The sequence below is a fragment of the Pteropus medius genome, unplaced genomic scaffold, assembly GCF_902729225.1.
Source record: "Pteropus medius unplaced genomic scaffold, Ma_sr-lr_union100, whole genome shotgun sequence".
NCBI classification, from domain to species: Eukaryota; Metazoa; Chordata; class Mammalia; order Chiroptera; family Pteropodidae; genus Pteropus; species Pteropus medius.
In genome coordinates this window covers 3,268,195-3,287,182 of record NW_024346150.1, presented here as the reverse complement: position 1 = coordinate 3,287,182, position 18,988 = coordinate 3,268,195, and the positions used below count along the sequence as shown (strand labels likewise).

The 18,988-nt window shown below is 35.6% G+C and overlaps 1 protein-coding gene and 1 long non-coding RNA gene across 6 annotated transcripts in view; one reads left to right on the top strand and one right to left on the bottom strand.

Moving 5' to 3' along the window:
- Positions 1-388: 388 nt before the first annotated feature.
- On the bottom strand, positions 389-12,739 carry LOC120612939 (uncharacterized). Of its 2 annotated transcripts, XR_005655569.1 has the most exons (5): positions 12,554-12,739; positions 9,698-9,773; positions 3,496-3,660; positions 2,097-2,245; positions 389-2,004 (listed from the first exon to the last, which is right to left on the bottom strand). It is a non-coding gene; the product is annotated as an uncharacterized LOC120612939 (long non-coding RNA). The 2 variants fall into 2 exon arrangements; XR_005655568.1 differs by lacking the exon at positions 389-2,004 and having other exon boundaries at positions 2,013-2,245.
- Positions 12,740-12,780: 41 nt separating this feature from the next.
- NAA35 (N-alpha-acetyltransferase 35, NatC auxiliary subunit) overlaps positions 12,781-18,988 on the top strand; it is a 67,921-nt gene continuing 61,713 nt past the window's right edge. The window contains exons 1-2 of one of the 4 annotated variants that reach the window (XM_039875629.1): positions 12,781-12,802; positions 13,835-13,963. In XM_039875629.1, coding sequence (XP_039731563.1) covers positions 13,840-13,963 — 124 coding nt within the window. In that variant the 5' untranslated portion in view covers positions 12,781-12,802; positions 13,835-13,839. Of the gene's footprint in view, positions 12,803-12,885; positions 12,950-12,970; positions 13,117-13,820; positions 13,964-18,988 lie in introns of those variants that run through there. The other 3 variants (XM_039875627.1, XM_039875628.1, XM_039875626.1) reach the window with 3 other exon arrangements.

The window sequence follows — 18,988 nt, the reverse complement described above, 5'->3', positions numbered from 1 at the left end:
GAACATTTTCATTACCTCCAAAAAGAACCTCATACCCCTTAGCAATCACCCCCTGCATCATTTATCTCCCCCGGTCCTACACAATCAATAATCTACTTTCTGCCTTTTTAGATCTGCCTATTCTAAATAGTTCATGTTCACTGAATCATATAATATGCAGTCTTTTGTATCTGGCTTATTTCACTTAGCTTAATATGTTCAAAGCACATCCATGTTGTAGTATGTATCAGTACTTCATTTTTTTAACTGCTAAATAATCTTCCATTGTATGTATATATACCATATTTTATTTACCCATTCATCAGTTAATAGACATTTGGGTTATTTCCACATTACACTATTATGAATAATATTGTTATGAACATTCATGTACATGTTTTGTATAGACATAAGTTTCACTTAGGTATATACTAGGAGTGGAATATTTGAGTCATATGGTTGCTTTACACTTAGCCTTTTGAGAAGCTGCTAGACTGTTTGCAAAGCAGATGTACCATTTTACATCCCCATAAGCAATGTATTAGGGTTTCAATTTCTCAATATCCTCGCCAACACTTGTTACCGTCAATCTCTTTTATTGTTATAAAGTGGCATCTCATTGTGGGTTTGATCTGCATTTTACTGATGGCTAATGATGTTAAGTATCTTTTAGTGTGCTTACTGGCCATTTGCGTATCTTCTCTGGAGAACTGTGTATTCAGATACTTTGCCCATTTTTAATTGAGTTGTCTTTTTATTATTGAGTTCTAATAGTTCTTTGTATACTCTACATACAAATTCTGTATCAGATATATGACTTAACAAAATTTTTCTTCCATTCTTTGCATTATCTTTTTTATTGTATTCGAAGCTTCTACCACTGCTGTGGCACCTCACTTCATACTGGCTCATGTTGTAACTAGTTGTTAACAAATAACTCTCTCCCTTGAAATCAGAAGATAATTGAGGGCCATTCCTTTATTTTGGTATACCCTTAGAAACCTAGATTGTCCTCTGCACACATAGAGTATAATTGGGATTTGAGGCCTGAATTCTAGGTTATTACCTGAAGTATTTCAAACATCATCACTATAGCCAGAAATTTTATTTTCCAAGTAAAAGCAACACAGCTACCTTGTATCTGGATAAAATAAATGGGTGAACACAATTGATTCCATCCATTCACAATTGTTCCCTTTAATGAGGAAAAATAGCATTGTTACAACAGTCAGCACTTTATAAATAAGTCCTATTCCAAAAATTCATTTGTAGGGCAGTTATTGTAATGCTGAACATATTTTCACCTAGTACTAACATGATAACAATGATTCCACCAAGAACATCATAGGTCAAAAGAGCCCCTTGTGATCTGGACTGGCCTGGGAATTTAAGCATCATCCATTATGTTATTTCTATGGGAAAATGTGATGTAGCATTGGGCGGCAGCATAAACACACATCTCCTTCCTGTGTAAATCCATTAGCAAACTTCAGCAAACCTGAAGTTAAAAAAGGGTTTGGAGGTATAAGGAGTATTTCTTAAAAACTCCAATAAATACTAGTTATTCCTAAGGATGGGAAATGTAATCTTGAGTTTGGGATCTTATTAAAATACCAATCTCAAGAAACAATGAACATTTGAATATTATGATCTATCAAAATGATGGTCATGAAAATTATACAGTTACATGGGCACATGTTTGTAAGTGGAAAAATGTAGGATTCCATATATTAAATAGTACTCCCCCGACACACACACATACCCAGCAAAGGAAAACAAGAACAAAAAATTCTGACTGAGGGAGAAAAAATAACTGGAAGCAAAAAGACCAAAATGCTAACAATAACTATGTTTGGGCAGAATTACTTTTTTTCTGCTTTTTTATCTTCTGAATTGCTTCTAATTTGCTTAGATTTATTTTTACAATAAAAGACCAGAATAACTTATCTTCCTAAATCATAATTTCTGTGAGAAAAGGGACATTTGTCTTGTATACTGAGATATTGTCACTGCATAGTAGAGTACCTGGTACAAAAAAAAAAAGGCGCTTAATATTTGTTGAGTTATATAAATTTCAGAACTGAAAAATATATAGAGTTTAGAATACAGTGATGGACCTGACAACAAAAGAGGTAATTTTTCTTCTTTATAGTTTTCTCATATGAAGTAGAGGCCGGCACCATGTGAAGACTCAAGGAATCATATAATTTTTGGAAGTCTATGTTGCAGAGAAAGATTCCACAACATGAATGCAGTCTGCCATTACCTGAACAAAAAGAATGTGCAGAAATGTAAGTTCTATACAAAAATCCTAAGAAATAGGCATTTCAGATCTTGCTCAGTCTACTTTCTACTTGAATTTCCAGAAAGGGTGAGCAAATAATGAAAGAAGAGAGGTGCTGCAAATACCTTGCAAACATCTTTTCAGTCGTCTGTTACATTGTGTGTATAGAAGGATGTGTCTCATAGCTTAGATTCTTATAGAACCTAGAAGTTATGGTGCTTCTTCAAATTCTTTAGAATAATTCCAAATATTCTAACATTCATGTACTGATATTATATTACAATGTTAACTCTAAATTTCATATGTTGGGATATCTGCAGCAATCCTAGTTCTTGAATGTCCCTAAAGAGAAGAAGGCTAGAGCAATACTGGAAAAGTTACTAATGATAGTTTGTAACAGATGATTATTTCCCTCCTCCATACTTACTAATATATTTATCTGGATTATTTTCAAATTATTGTAGTAATTAGTTTTTAAGAAAGGTTATTAGGTTTCATTTTGGATTCTTCTTTAGCTACTGCATTCCAGTTTTGAATGAATCATGTTCTGAATCTTAATTTCATGTTCTATATTCCCACTTAATATAAATGAACCTAAATCTCATTTGTTTGTACTCAAGCATATTTTAAGAATAACTAGCACAGAATTATGGAAATATACCATTCTATAAATAACAACAGTCTTCTTGTGATCTTCCACATTTGTTTGAGCTGCTCAAACATTTTTTTTAACTTTAACAGCTCTCCAAGGACTTCAGATGTATAGAGACTGCAGGTTTAAGTAGCATTTCAATTTTTTTTTCTAAAAGGTAAACGTGATTATTTATAGCTTTCAAAAAGTCATGTCTAAAGGATAAAGAGAGACATTTATAAGATTATGTCTCATGCAAGTACCTATATTTTCGGTTCAATATGGTTTAGAATAAAAGTGGTTTTATATTTCATGTCAGGGCTTACAATCAAAAAAAAAGGAGTGAAGTCTAGTCTGAATTCGTGAAAAAAACTATGCATTAAAAATTGTATAAATGCAGTTACCATTACTTTTAAGTCCTGGAACTTGACTTACCAAGTGATAAGAAAAGAACAGAAACCTAGATTGAAGAACAATTGGAATTATGTATAAATAACATATTGTTTTTGATATGTAAATGGTACCTCTAAAATGTTTGAAATAATTTGTTCTCTTAAGCAGATGAACGGTGTTAGCAAGATTTAGGAAACATATTTCTTACCTTAGAGATCAGATTGCTAGCACTTGAATCAGTGAGGCTTCACTGTACATTTATCTGCATGTTAATGTATTTCTTGGCATTTATTCTTATGTCCTTTCATGTATGTGTGTTCTGCCTTCCACATTAAACTGGGAAATCATTGGGGGCAGAGATTTGTCTTGTCTTCTGGACGCCAAGTATTTGCAAAAAAATATCAAAACATCTGTTATCAAATGTTATCAAATCAAAACAAAAAAAAGAAACAAAAGAATTTCTTGGTATCAAATATCCAGCCAGTATTCAAATTTGCTCAATAGTTTCTAATTGTTCACGATGTTAGGATCAATTAGGATCTAAGTCAGTTACGACAATTAGTATCTAAAATTTATCTCCTTCATAAATTGTTTCCAAGTATCTCTTTATTCTTTCAATTTCTTTTCCACTTCATTAATTCCATTTTTTTTTTTTTTTTTTTTTTTTTTACTAACCAACCCAGAGCCAATATCCCTAACCACCACCTCTTTTGTAGGATTCTCACACTCTAGGTCATAAGACTTAATATAAATTTTCAAGCAGCTAAAAGGCTGCTTTTTAGGCAACTGAAATGATTTATTTTTCATCTACACTAAAAAGTACAGTACAGAAGCTGAAGCATAAGTAAAGTACAGAAGCTGAAGCATAAGTGCCTTTACAGTTTTGTAAACTCAAGTTACTGAAATAGTTTTTTGAAGAGATGGGAATATAATATAAAGGTCTTTTTCCTCAAAGATGTTTAAAAAATAGGATAAGCAGCCAGGAATCTCAAAGTGTGACAAAAGTGAAGTACTGGAACTTCACTTTCAATACTAGATAAATAGCCTTCTAGACAATGCAGTCAAGTGGTACTAAATAACGGAGATATCAAAAATTTGAGAAAAAGAACTACATTACGTAATTTTACAATTCACTAAGCTCTGATTCTCACAACCTGTAAGTGATGTGAAGTCACTGTTTTATGAATGAGGACACTAGGATTTAGCATGTCCAGGAGACTTGCTCAAGATCCCTTAGCTAGACTTGCTGTTAAATATGGAGGACTGAACAAAGGTATAACCTCCATAAAACAAAAGTGAAAAGGCGCATGCTCACAAGGACAAAAGGAATGAATGAAGAAAAAACAAACAATAACTTTGAAGATAAGAAGCAGATGGGTGGGAATGAACACTTGGCAGACCCAGGAAACTTGGATCAAAGGCCAGTCAGTGGTGGGGAAAGACAAGAAACCACCCATTTTTGTACCACAGAACCACCCAGATAAGCCCAGGAACTGATGCAACCAGCTACCTCTGAAGGTAGAGGTTAGAGTAAGGCTAAAACAGGAGCATGTGTTTAAGAAGCACCAGGACCTAACATCTCCTCCCCAATTCCATACGGCTGTGGTTGCCTCTTTTAATTCTCAGTAGATTGGAAAGAGTACAAGAGAACTTCTGGAAGGAGAGGCTAGCATGGGGTAGGGAAGGGAATGGAACAGATGAGGGAAGGGAATATATTATAAAAAGGGGAGATTAAATCAAATGTTATAATGGTTGTTGATACTCTCCTTCTCTCATCTCTCAGCCTTCTCCCTCCACTTCAAGTGGCTGTTCAGCTGGCAGATTTTTAGAGCAAAGTTGCTAAATTGCTCAGATCTGGAAGAGCCTTTCATACACATAGTTTATGTGAATGACACCCCTGGAGTTGTACAGTGCCCAGCTTGCATGGATCAAAAGCACCTTCTCTGAGAAATTGGACCAGCCCAAGACACAAGACCCAAAGGTAATGATGTCAGAGATTTACCAACTGAATAGTCCAGTTGGTAAATATTAATATTGAAGGCAACATCTGACAAGCCCCTACTAGAAACACAGAACCTTAGATCCACCCTTTGAAACTCTATGCTTCAATACAAACTTCTAGCCAAGAATCACCAGACTGAAGAAGTCTCTAATATGAAAAATAGAGACTGAAATAATTAGGAAAAAAAAACTTAGAGGAAATAAAGTATGCAGGGAAACGAGAAAATGATCATTAATATTATCAGAAATATGAGAAGATAATGCGTATGCGGAAACCAAAAGGTATTCTATTATGATTAGAAACATTCATGGGATTAAAAAAAACCTTGTAAATCAAAAAGTGTGATAGCTAAAATGAAAACTTGATAGAAAGTTTAGGATATAAAGCTGAAAAGCTCCCAGGAAAACAAAACAAAACAAATTTTATTTTTTTTTAAGTAATCTTTTTTAAATACAGTAAAATCGTTTAAAAATTAAGGGACTAGTTCAAGAAATCTGACATCTGAATAGTACTATTTTTAGAAGCTTAAGACAAAGGAAAAAAAGGAAGCTACAATAAAATATAACTTAAGAAAATTCCCTAGAACTGAATAATGTGTATTTTCACATTTAAAGGATCCACTTAATGATCCAGCAAAATGATGAAAATAAAGAAAATAGATTCATACTTTAGTACATTATGAAATGTCAGTGCTTTAGGATCCTATCTGATTAACCAAAAAAGTTAAAAATAGGTAAAGATAAAAATACATAAATTGGTGAGCTCCTCAAAGTTTTAAATACTCTAAATTAACCTTAGATCAAGGAGGAATTTACAGGAGATGAAATCAAGAAATCAACGGAAATAGGAATATGTTGTAAACAAAATCTACAGGAGGAAGCTTCATCTCTCAAATGTCCTCATTATTAAATACAGACAATGAAAGTTAAAGGGACCAACTACTCATCTTATGAAATTAGGAAAAAACTACCGAAGGAGCTGAAGACAGTAATATGATAAAATAAAGAATAATTTTTTTAAATTAGAAAACATACAAAAAGAACAACAAAATAAAAAGCTGGATTTGGGGAAAAATACGAATGAAAAAAATTGTATAAGTTAGATAAACTTTTTACAAGCCTGATAAGGGGAAAAAATTGACAAGATTAGAAATTATGAAGGAGAAATAACCACAGATATGAGATTTTTTAAAATCCTGAGTAGAAAAATACTTGTATGTCTGATGGTTGCATGATAATTTTTGTTAATATGAAATATATTAATAATCCATTATGAAATTAAAAATAGAATATAAAACAATATGTACAATGAGGATCCACTTCACAACAATATGGATGGACCTAGAGATTATTATGCTGAGCAAAATAAATCAAAGATAAATATCATATGATTTCACTTAGATGCAGAATCTAAGAAACAAAAAGAATAAACTAATCGAAAACTGACTCACAAATACAGAGGACAATCTGGTGACTGCCAGAGGGGAGGGATGTTGGGGGCCTGGGAAAAAGAGGTGAAGGGTTAAAGAAGCACAAATTAGTAGTTGAGAGATGGTCATGGGGATACAGATAGGGCGTAGGGAATATAGTCAGCAGTAATGTAATGGCTACGTGTACAGCCAGATGGGTGACAGAGTAATTGCGGGGATTGTTTCATAAACTATATAAATGTCTAACCAATGTACTATATACTTGAAATTAATAATAAAATAAAATAAAATGCACATAAAAACAATATGCTCAGAAGGACCCACTTTCAATTTTAATAAATAAAACAAAATAAAAGCATATGTGTATATTAATAGAAAAATGAATAAAGGTCTTGAATATACTTGAACAAAGGTTTTCTCTTAGCCTAGGATTATGGGCGATTTTTATATTTTGACTTACATGCATGGGTAATTTTTTATATTGGTTTTATACCAAATATACCTACAGGTTATTGTAGTAAAAGTTTAATAAACATTAAAAAAGAATTTAGGTCACTGAACAGTAGTAATTGAAAGAATAAAGAAATACTGAAAAACAATTTATGAATAAGATAAGGTAAGATAATTCTAAATTTCCCAATTTACTTTGCAGTTTCTGCACCAACATGTTTTATTTTGTAGGAACATACTTGTTGCAATGTTTCGTATTACTCATTGCTGAGACTATGGTAATACAGCAGAGTAAAGATCATTTTCTCCTCCAGAGAGATAAAGCCATGAGGGACAGACATTTGGCCATCAATTTCTTTCCTAAAGAAAACTTTTATTATGAAAAAATAAACATATTCTCTCTACAAAAGTAGAGAGAATAATATAATGAACTCTTACATCCATCACCATCTTCCTTTTGTTATCAACAAATCTTATTCTATCCATTTACCTCCAACCCCACTGGATGATTTTGAAGAAAATACCAGATATCATTTATAAATATTTCAGTATGGATCTCTTAAAAAATATAAAGATTGTTTAAAAAAAAAACACACATTACTACGATACCATTATACTACCAAAAACTAATTTCTTAATATCAAATATCCAGCCAGTAATCAAATTTGCTCAATAGTTTCAAATTGTTTATCGTGTTAAGATCAATTAGGATCTAAATCAGTTAGGTCACTTAGTATCTAAAATTTATCTCATTCATAAATTGTTTCTCAGTATTTCTTTATTCTTTCAATTTCTTCTCTACTTCATTAATTTCATATTTTATCTGCAATTGGTTGATAATGTCTGTTATGCTCACTTCCCTTTTGATAGAAGTTTAAGTTTCAATATGTTTTAGACAACTTATTAATGGAATGTAAGAAATCTACATATGTAGTTAATCTTTTTTTAGTAAAAAATATATATTTTTGATAGGTACCAGAAAACTGCTTGAAAATCACTCATAAAAAAGAATTTTAAAAAGATTTTTTACAAAGAAAACGATGTTATAAGTTGTGTTAAAGGGATAAGTGGGAGTTAACATCTCTCTTAGCTTCAGTGAACCACTCTCTTGGTTTTTCTCCTGCTTGTGTATTCTCAGTCTTTCACTGGGCCCTCTTCCTTTACCTGATTTCTAAAGTTTTGGGTTCCTCAGGACTCAGTTTTGAGTCCACTTCTCTCTTGACACCATTTTCTTATGGAATACCAATAATACCCATGGTTACAAATGGCATCTTTGTTGATAAACTTGACTAAAAAATACTTTCACATAGCAAATGGAAACAAAACAACGAAAAATGAAGTAAAAAGACAAATGACACACTGGCTTAAAGAAACTGCATCTTAAATCACAAAGAATTAATACACAGAGTTTCTTAAAAGTAAAAAAATAACCAATAATCCTATAGAAAAATGGGTTACAGATAAGAGCAGACAAATCACAGGAAAAGACGCAAATTATCCTTAAAAAAAGATTTTCAAAAAACAAATGATCTAATCAAAAAATGAGCAGAGGACCTGAACAGACGCTTCTCCCTAGAGGACATACAAATGGCCAACAAATATATGAAAAGATGCTCAACATCGCTAGCTATTAGGGAAATGCAAATCAAAACCACGATGAAATACCATCTCACACCTGTTAGAATAGCTATAATCAACAGCATAAGTAATAAATGTTAGAGAGGATGCGGAGGAATAGGAACCCCTATACACTGCTGGTGAGACTGCAAATTGGTACAGCATAGAGGTTCCTCAAAAAACTAAGAATTGATCTACCACATAATCTACCAATTCCTCTACTTGGTATTTGCCCCAAAGACTTGAAAACTAATATCCAAAAAGATATTTGCACACCGGAGTTCATAGCAGCATTATTCACAGGGGCCAGGACATGGAAGCAACTGAAGTGTCCTACGATAGATGATTGGCTAAAGAAGCTGTGGTACATATATACAATGGAATATTACTCAGCCATAAGAAGAGATGAAATACTGCCATTTGCCATAACATGGATGGACCTTGAGATAATCATGCTAAGCGAAATAAGCCAGACAGAAAAAGTTGAAAATCATATGCTATCACTTATATGTGGGATATAAACCTAAAAGCAACAAATGAGCAGGATAGACAGAGACTCATGGACATGGACTAGAGGCTAGTGGTTACTAGTGAGGCTAGTGGTTACTAGTGGGGCGAGGGAGGAGGGAGAGGTACACAGGGTAAAGGGGGTTAAATATAGGGTGTAGGGGGAGGGTAAAGTGTGTAAAGGGGATGAAATATATGGTAGCTGAAGGAAACTGGACTTTGGGTGGTAAACACACAATAGAATATACAGATGTCAAATGATAATGTACACTTGAAAATTATATAATTGTATTAACCAATGTTACCCCAATAAACTTAATTAAAAGAAAAGATGTTCTACCTCATTTATTCATGATAAGAGAATACAAATGAAAACTACACAATGATACCATTTTTATCACTTACCAGGTTGGCAAAATTCCAAAACTTGGACCACATACTGTATTGATGAAGTTATAGGAAAGTGAGCACTCATATGTTGCTGGTGGAAATATGAAACAGGAACAAAGTTATAAAAGGGAATTTACCAATAGCAAAAATACATATGCATGTATACTTAGACCTCAAATTCTGCTTTTAAGAATTTAGCCCAAAGATCACAGGCAAAACTATGAAAAGGCACATGCACACAGCTATTCATGGTAGCACTATTTATAATGGTAAGCCTTGAAAACAACCTAAATGTCCATCGACAGCAGACTGGTTGAATAAATTATGGTACACTCACTCAGTGGAGTAGGGTGAATAACTTAAAATGGTCAATTCAGAACACAGCCATACAAGAGGAAAAAAGATATGTAATAAATATACACGTCTTATTACTTTAACCAAAAATGAAAAATAGATGTTTATTTGAAATTACATATTGTATATTTAATTGTTATTTAAATGCAGTTATTTAAACAATAGAAATAGTTAACAGTGATAATTATTAGTAAAAGCAACTAATGAAAAATATGTGTGAGAAAAATATAACTATATTTATAATGATATATTATGAACAGTGTACAGAGGACAATTATATATTATCTTCTAATACAGGAGTTTAACTTTTTTATAACTTTACTGGATTACTGCGTATTCTTAAGACACACATGTAAGATTTTTTTAAAAGATAATGTAAAAACATTGAAGTAAATTGACATTACCTATACTTAATAAAAAAAAATGGTTCTTTCTGTCACATGATACAGTAGGATATCTTTCTATTTCCTTTTCTGAAAGCATTTCTCTGAACTGTCTGCAGCTTTTAGGATATACTTAATTTCTTTATGTAGTGGTAAAACTGAATACAGTCAAATGTAAAATTCATTTCGACAGCTGGTTTTATCAAACCCATGTTACAGTAGTTCCTGGTGTCAGTACTGTATGATGACAACAAGCTAAATTTCCTCTCAAGTGTTTAAGCATGGAATACTTAAAATTTTACTAGTCAAGATTTAGACTCCTGTAAATTAGTTTCCAGCTCTTCAAAAATATCCATCAACTATGTATCTATACAGGCTTGTTTAGGGAGACCAACTATTTGTCAATCAATTCCTGTGCATTCATTTATTCATCAGGTAGTCTATCTAATGTCTAAAATGTCCATCATTTTCAACACTATGAAGCATATAGGATGTCAGATGTTAAACTCCCTTTCTCAAGGAAAAGGGTTTCTATAGCAGGTTATTAGAATTTGTGAAAATTCCAATTTTAAATAAATTACAATTTTAGTAAAAAAATTAATAAAATCCTGCTTCACTTGACTGCCTTATTCAAGTGATTTCTTTCTTCCTTCTTCCCTTTCTTCTTTTTTCTTCATGTTTTTCTCCTTTTGCTATATTGGTTTCTGTCATAATCTACACATAATACTTAATACCTTAGACACAGTCATTCCATCCTTTTCTAGATTTTGTAAAGATTATCAAATGGTTTTCGAGAAACAATATAAATTTCTGTTGTAATTCTTTTCCACATTGTCATTAGTGTATTTAGTGAGTACCTACCATATGCCAATCACTGCCCTAAATGCTGGGAATACAGGTTCAATCGAAATAGTTCCTGCTCTTAGGAAAATTATTTTGTGAGACATAAAGATGTATTTTTTATATTTTTAAAATTAATGTTATTGAGGTTTGACTTGCAAACAATAAAATGCACACATTGTAAGTGTATATTTCAATAAAACGTTATGAATGTACTCACCCATATAACTATCACCATAAACAAGATACAGAACATTTCCATCCTTAGATCACCTAGCTCTATCCTTCCTTGACTCCCCACCCCAGCCTCCAGCAGTCACTATTTTCTAGCAGTGCAGTTTAGATTTGTCCATATAAATAACATCATACTTTCAATCACACTTTTCCTCTGCTCAACAGAACTTTTTTGAGACTCGTGGTTTTGCATACCAAGTAGTTCATCCTTGTTCATTGAAAATTACTTTTCATTATATTATATGGATATGCTCCAAGTTCTTTACCTATTCACCAGCTGAACATTTGGGTTGTTCCCAGTTTTTGACAATTAACAACAAAGCTATTGGACGTGGTTCCATAGTATAGCAGTTAGCACATCTGCTTTACATGCAGAAGGTCCTGGGTTTGTGCCCCAGTGGAGCCACGGTCCATGGTCTTTGGCCATGCCACCCTGAAACAAGCCCCATGTCTGATCGCGAAAGCTAAGCAAGGTGGGGCCTGGTTAGTACTTTGATGGGAGACGACCTAGGAAGACCTGGTGCTGTAGGCGTAAATAATAATAAATAATTTTTAAAAATCTATGAAAATTAATGTACAAACACTTTAATTCCTAAGGAAACACCTAGAAGTAAAATTGCTGGATCATATAAATGCATTATTAACTTTACAGTAAAAGACAAGTTGTTTACCAAAGTGGTTGGAACCATTTTGCATTCCCATCAGAAATACGAGAGGTCCAGGTGCTTCACATCCTAGTCAACATTTGGTATCCTCTTTTAAATTTTAATGGGTATGTAATGGTAAAGATGCATTTCTTACCTGCGCCTGTCTACTTAGTAACTCCTCTTTAAAACTAATCGTTTTATTAATAATTTTTTTTTAAATCTAAAACATTTAAGAGTTTGGTAGAAAATGGCTGGTTTGACAATGCAGATAATTTGTTTCTAACTTTTTCTCACGAAATCTCCACGCACTCTCCAGTAAACATAAATCTGGTGTTAGGCAGCTCTAGATAGGTAGAGAGCTCTAAGAGCCTGGCTCTTCATTCAGGACTATAACTTCTAGAGTCTACACTTACTTCCATTGTTTCCTTGAACCCTCACGTCACCTTTCTAAGAATTTCCCAGGGAGCCGCGCGGGGCGGGCTCTACAATCCCCGAGGCTCCGCCCCTTACTGGGATCCGCCCACTACCCCAGGACGCGGCCCGAGTCTGCAAAAGGAAGAGAGCTTCCGGTCTCGCGATTGGCTTTCCTCCCGCGAGAAGAAAAGACGGCTGCCATCGGCCCAACGTTGGCGGAGGCGAGGGAAGGGGTGTGGCCGGGGAGTGTGGGTCCCCCGGAGTGAGGGAGAGGGGGCGGGGTCGCGCGCGCACCGGGCGTACGCATGCGCGCACGCTGCCGGTCGGGCTGAGCTGATAGGGGAGGGGGCGGCGGCGGCGGCTAAGGAGGCGTCGTTTTTTCCGTGGTTTGGAAGGTGCGTGGCGGCGCGGTTGGCCATGGGAGAAGTGGGTAGGGACCGCCCGTGTGGAGCCATTGATACTCCCTCTTTTCTGGCTCTGAAGGCTTCAGCCCCCCGCGCGTGTGGTGGACCCTAGGGACGTCAGGTCACCCTGCGGCCCCGGCCCTCCTGCCGCGCTTCAGGTAGGAGCCTCGGGCTCCTGAGTGCCCGCTGCCCGCCAAGGCCCTCGCCTTGACCGATGTTACCGGGGCGACGACCCGCACCCGGCGTGCCCACCCTCTCGCTCGACAACAGTCTTGTCCTTGCTTTCGCGCCCTGTGGAGCCGGGAACAGGGCCGGGTCGGTCGGCCAGGGGTGGGGTGGGACCCCGCCTCAGGTGCGCTCCGGCTCTGGGCCTGGCGGGTGGGACCCTGCAGTGCGCTCCCGCACGCCGTGCCCCTCGGCGAGGCTGTGCTGGGGTCCTGCCCAGTCTGAGAGAGGTTGGCCCAGCAAGCTCCTGGCAGGTGAGGGACCACTTTGACTTGAGTAGTTGGCTGCATGGAGTACTGAAGAGTGCCTTGGTCACTTGTGGCCTCTGTTGAAAGTTGGAATCTCTGGAGTTGGTTTTGTTTGGGCCAGTGGTGAGGTGGTTTGTCATTTTTCTTAAATAGTGGGATGGCAGACTCTTTATGAGCTCTAATGGGTGGTGGGCTAAATAAGTAAATAAGCAGCAGTAGTGTTACATTAAAGTGAGATTTAAGTGCAGTAAGGTATGTTTTTTCAGTACGAGCCTCAGACTCGGAAGAGTTCTGCTTAAACAGTTCAGTAAGATTTTCATCTAGCGCTTGAACACACTTGGTTTGCAAATACCCTTGCCCTGAAATGTACATCCTCTCTTTTACACCAGTATTAATTTTATAGGCATAATGGTTATGAAAGCTTCTGTAGAAGACGATGATTCAGGATGGGAGCTCAGTATACCAGAAAAGATGGAAAAAAGTAATACAAACTGGGTGGACATAACCCAAGATTTTGAAGAAGCTTGTCGAGGTGAGTTTGAATATTTGGATTAGGAGTTCAAAGTCTGGGAAAAGATAAAATAAAATCTTGATTGTGATTTCTGAACTGTCTCAATAAATTAAATCAATAGGTAAGTGTGGTTTATTGAGTTTATTAACCATATTTATTCATTCTCTACCCTCTAATTTTAACTTTCATTTAAAGCCAGGATATGTGAAATATAGCATTAAATACAAATGTTGAGGCAATTTCTTCTATTAAATTTTCCAACTTTAAAGATTAGAGAGTACATAGCAATAATTTTAAATTGTGGAACCAGGAATTCTGTTGACCTAAAGATGGTTATATTATTGTATATTTAAGATTCGAAAATGATCAGATTATGCGACTCTCTGCTTGAGATCCTCTAGTGGCTTCTTGTTGCACATGGAATAAAGTCCAAACTTATTCTCCAAGTCCTTTATGATCTAGTTTCTGCCTACCACTCAGACTTCATTTTCTTACCACTGACCCACTAGGCTCCCTGTGTTCCTCACGAGTCCTTCCTATCTCATTAAACACTCCAAGGTGCATATTTTGTTTACTCTATCTTAAATTGCTTTGCCCCGAGGTCTTCACAAAGCTCTCTCCTTCCTGACCATTTAAATGTTACCTCTCCAGAGAGGACTTGTCAGAACAACCAGTCTAAACAGAGTCACCCCCTCATTTTCTTCTTTTTAACTCCAGTTCAGTTGAATCACCCTGCTTATTTTCTTCATAGCACTTATCTATTGTCAGAAATCATCATTTTCAATTATTTCTTTTTTATTGTCAGTTTCACCCACTGAAATGTAAGCTTTGAGTGCAGAGATCTTATCAGTTACCTTAGCATGCAGAACATTTCCTGGCACATAGTAAGTGTGATAAATGATTGGAGAAATGAACACGTTTGTTGGTTTGAGGTGAGAGTCTTAGCAAGGGGAAGATTGAAGAGGAAGGAACAAATGATAGAGTGAGAGCTTGAACTTTAAGAGAGGATGGGATCAAGAACATGATAAATTAACTCAGGGGAAAAGAATAGGGACATACTGAGACTGGAGAAACAGGTTAGGATGGTGAAGATACAAGTATATTTTTAAGTAGATAGGGAAGAATGGTGGAGGGATTCTACCTTGATGGCTTCTATTTTCTTAGTGAACAAGAAGGTTAGGTCTTTGGTGATGGTGAGGTACAGTATATTTAGACTAGTGCTGTTAAGGAGCGGAATAAAGACTTGGAGCAGCTTCAAGTGGAAAGAGCCAGTTGAAGGTAAGCAGAATTATAAATCATGTGCCTATCCTTCTACTCTTTTAAAGTACATGTCCAATTAAAGTATACATAAGTGAGATAGTGGAAGGAACATCAGTCTGGGAGTTGGGTGACTGCCCATTTTATGTCTGTTTAAGAGAGAGAGAAAGAAGTATAAGTTGCAGTGTAGTTTTTGTGCTCAGAGATCTTAGACTATTAAGTGGATCATACCTATCATCTTGCCCTGATTTTAAGTGATCTGTATGAGAAGGCTGTCATTATGAACCTAAATAAGAAAGGTTTTATGGCTTGAGTTAGGCCTTAAAGAATGGTCGAGTTTCTCTTAAGTAAATGTGAGACAATTATTCTAGACCGAGATGAACCATCAGAGCCAGAATAAATTCATTGAGAGTTGTATATTTGAGGAACAGTGAATACTTCTTCCTTCTCCATGGAAAAAGTTTAGAGTAGGAGATAGGATTTAATCTCTGCTTCATTGTGGATTGAGAGAGGCTGGCATGTCATTTTGTTGTCAACATCAAACAATCCTATTAACTTCCATAATTAGCACTTGCACTGTTTCAGGTGGCACAAATGTGGAGTATACTTCTTGAGATTAAAAAGTGGATATAGAATTAATTTTCCTTTACGTGTAGATTTAGGACTAAAGGATTTTGGCAGCTCTTGAACTTGTGGTTATTAATAATTTGTTTTCCTCTGTTGAAATAATCAGATTCATTGCCTAGATTATAGTTTAGGTTTCTGTTCTAGCAACCTTCTGAAAACTAAATTTAAAATAGAACTCATTGCATCCTTTTCTTTAACTATTACAGTGGTTTCTCTTCAGTGACAGTGTAATGGCATTTGGCTAGACTTTAGTGATTTGGGCAGGTATGGTAAAATAATCTGCATATGGATGGCAATATTTTTTCATACACATTTCTATTTATTCTTTTAGTGGCTCTTCAAAGTACTCTGGATCAAATTCTGATTTTTATCATTTATTTTCTACTATGCAGATGGCACACATTCCCCTCCACGCTTCCTATAACCAAGTTTTTTTCTTTGCAAATTATTTTGAATGTGTGGCGCCATCACTGTTATTTTGCCTGATATGTAATATATCATTTATCTAAAGGACACCTCTGAACTTTGCTTCTCTAGGAAACCTTGCTTAATTAAAACCATCTCATTTTGCTCCTGTAAAATAGTCTCTGTGCTTCATATTCCATTTGGTTGTCTATATTTAGGTACTTCCTGAATTACTAACCCACAGTTTAGAATTTTCATTTAAACATAAATGATCATAAAATATACACAGCTCCTTCTTCCACCTGCCAGATTCCCTTCTTCCACATGCTCCCAGGATAGCCAACAACCCCTCCTAAACACCATTAAGTGTCTAGAACTCAGAGGTGATCCAAGGTCAGCTAGCACTGCTTCCATTATTTTTAAGCTCTAGTCAAGGAGGATATGGACCCTTCCTCTTATCGCATTTTCTTCTCTAATGGCTTAGTTCATTCTTCCTTAGTCAGTCTTTATTACAGGTACCATTGTTTAAGACCCCCATATACATCCAGTTTCTTCAGCTCTTACCCAGTACTTTTGGAAAACTTTTATTCTCTTCCTTCTTTTGAAATCTAGGTTGCTTAAGCTTCTTATTTCTCTTCCTTTCTCTTTTGTCTTCTCTCACCCAGAACTTTTATATATATTAATACAAATATATATATTTGTTTTAAGAATAAATGAATATTATAAGGCCATGTTTCTTCAAACCAGAAAATATCTGGATCTTGGACTTTAGAAATTTGAGAATCACTGCATTACATTAAATGCTGTCATTTTGGGTGACTTCTTGGAATCAGCATAATGATGACCACAGCTTGGGCACTCAAATTGTAGCAATACTTGATTATAACGTTATTATCCAGTTAGTTTTAGAACATGTTTCTGTAATCTTTTTAAAAGATTATCATTGAACTGATTACATAACATTTAACAATTATAGAAGAAGTATAGATTCTTGATAAAACTTTAATGGACTTTTGGTCTTTCATCCCCATCCATGAACACCATTTTTAGAATCATTGTTTTAGGAATTTGCTGTTAGCGCTTTATTCTGAGAAAAAAAAGATGGACAGAAATTGTCCTGGCGAAAGATCTGGGCAACTTGAAAAGTATTTTAAGTGATTATGGTTTTAGAAATGAAAAGTGTTTCCTTCGTTCCATGCTGTCAAGAATATTTTCAGTGGTGGGCATGGATTGGGTAGGCAGCTGGTAATTGTGGATCACTGGTGGCAATTTTGGATACGCTGTTAATTGTGGATCACTTTAGATCTATGGTTTTCCACCTGGAGTGATCTTGACCCTCAAGGGACATTTGCCAATGTCTTGAGATGTGTTTGGTTGTCACGGCGAAGGTAGGGAGAGCTACTGGCATCTAGTGGGTACACACCCTAAGGATTCTGCTAATCATCTGATGCACAGGATAGCCCTTATGAAAAAATTATTTTGTTCAAATGTCAGTAGTGCTGCTAGTTCATTTAGATTACTTGTAGAATGTTTAGTTAGCATTTAATGTCTGTGACCCTGGATTCCTCAGGAATGGAACATACAGATATTGGATGTCTTAACACCTCTAACAACTAGCATTAACATAGAGCAAGCAGTAGAAGGGAATGGGACCTTTGATGTACTTTGAGAGCTCTTCTGCATTGTCAAGGTCAACTTACCAGGTTTTCCCCGAATCTCGTATTGTGTATTCTGCTTTATGTTAGGAGTTTTGGTCAATAGACAAGGTATCCTCAGAAGTCACCACTTTCCCCCTTTCAGCTGGTTATTTTGCTATTCATGATTCTAGATAGTATGCTTTTATTGCTACTTCTTGATTCCCCCCACTGCCAATTTAGGCATTATCTATGGACTTTCCCTCCAGTTACACTATGGATATACAGATTTTATTCATAGTTGAGCCCACGAGTAAAACTTATTACCTTACCCTTCCTGCACAATTCTTCTGTTTTACACAACTTTTTTTTACCCAAAAGCTATGTACTTATCATTAATTTTAACTTAGACTTTTTACAAGTTGTCCAAATCTCAAGATATTCATACACATCAGACATTCTATCATAATTATCTCCATTATTATCCTGGCTGCTTAATTTACTCCAATATGGATGTGTTTAGCTCTTTGTACCTAGTGTTATCCTGAGATCTTTTTTCATCATCAGCCTGGGGTTTCTGTTTTCCTCATTGTTTTGACTAGATATCTTTTTTATCTTCCTGAGTAAAGTACATGGGAGATAGAATTTGTAGAGGCCCTGGATGTCTGAAAGCGTCTTTATCCTCCCACTTTATTGATAATACATTTTGGTATTTGAGAATTTTAGGACCTTGCCCATCAATGTATTGTTCTGATGTTACTATTAAGAAGCTTGATGACATTCCGATTCCTGAGCTTTCATATGTAACCTTTTATTATCTTCTGTGTGTCCTCCACGTCCAGAATTTTCACAGTGGTTTGCTTTGTTGACAATTCTGGAGCCCTTACACTTTATCTGATCTCCAGTTCTGGGAAACTGTCTTGAATTACTCTACTTCCTCTTTGTTTTCTCTGTATTCTCCTTATAGAGTGTCTTGTTTTGGGGTTATTGAACCTCCTAGGCTGATCTTCTGTGTTTTTCCCCCTTGTTTTTACTTGCCTTTTTCCATCTCTTTTTCTTCAGTGCTATGGACTGAATGTTTGGGTCCCCTAAAATCATATATTGAAACCTAATGCCCAGTGTG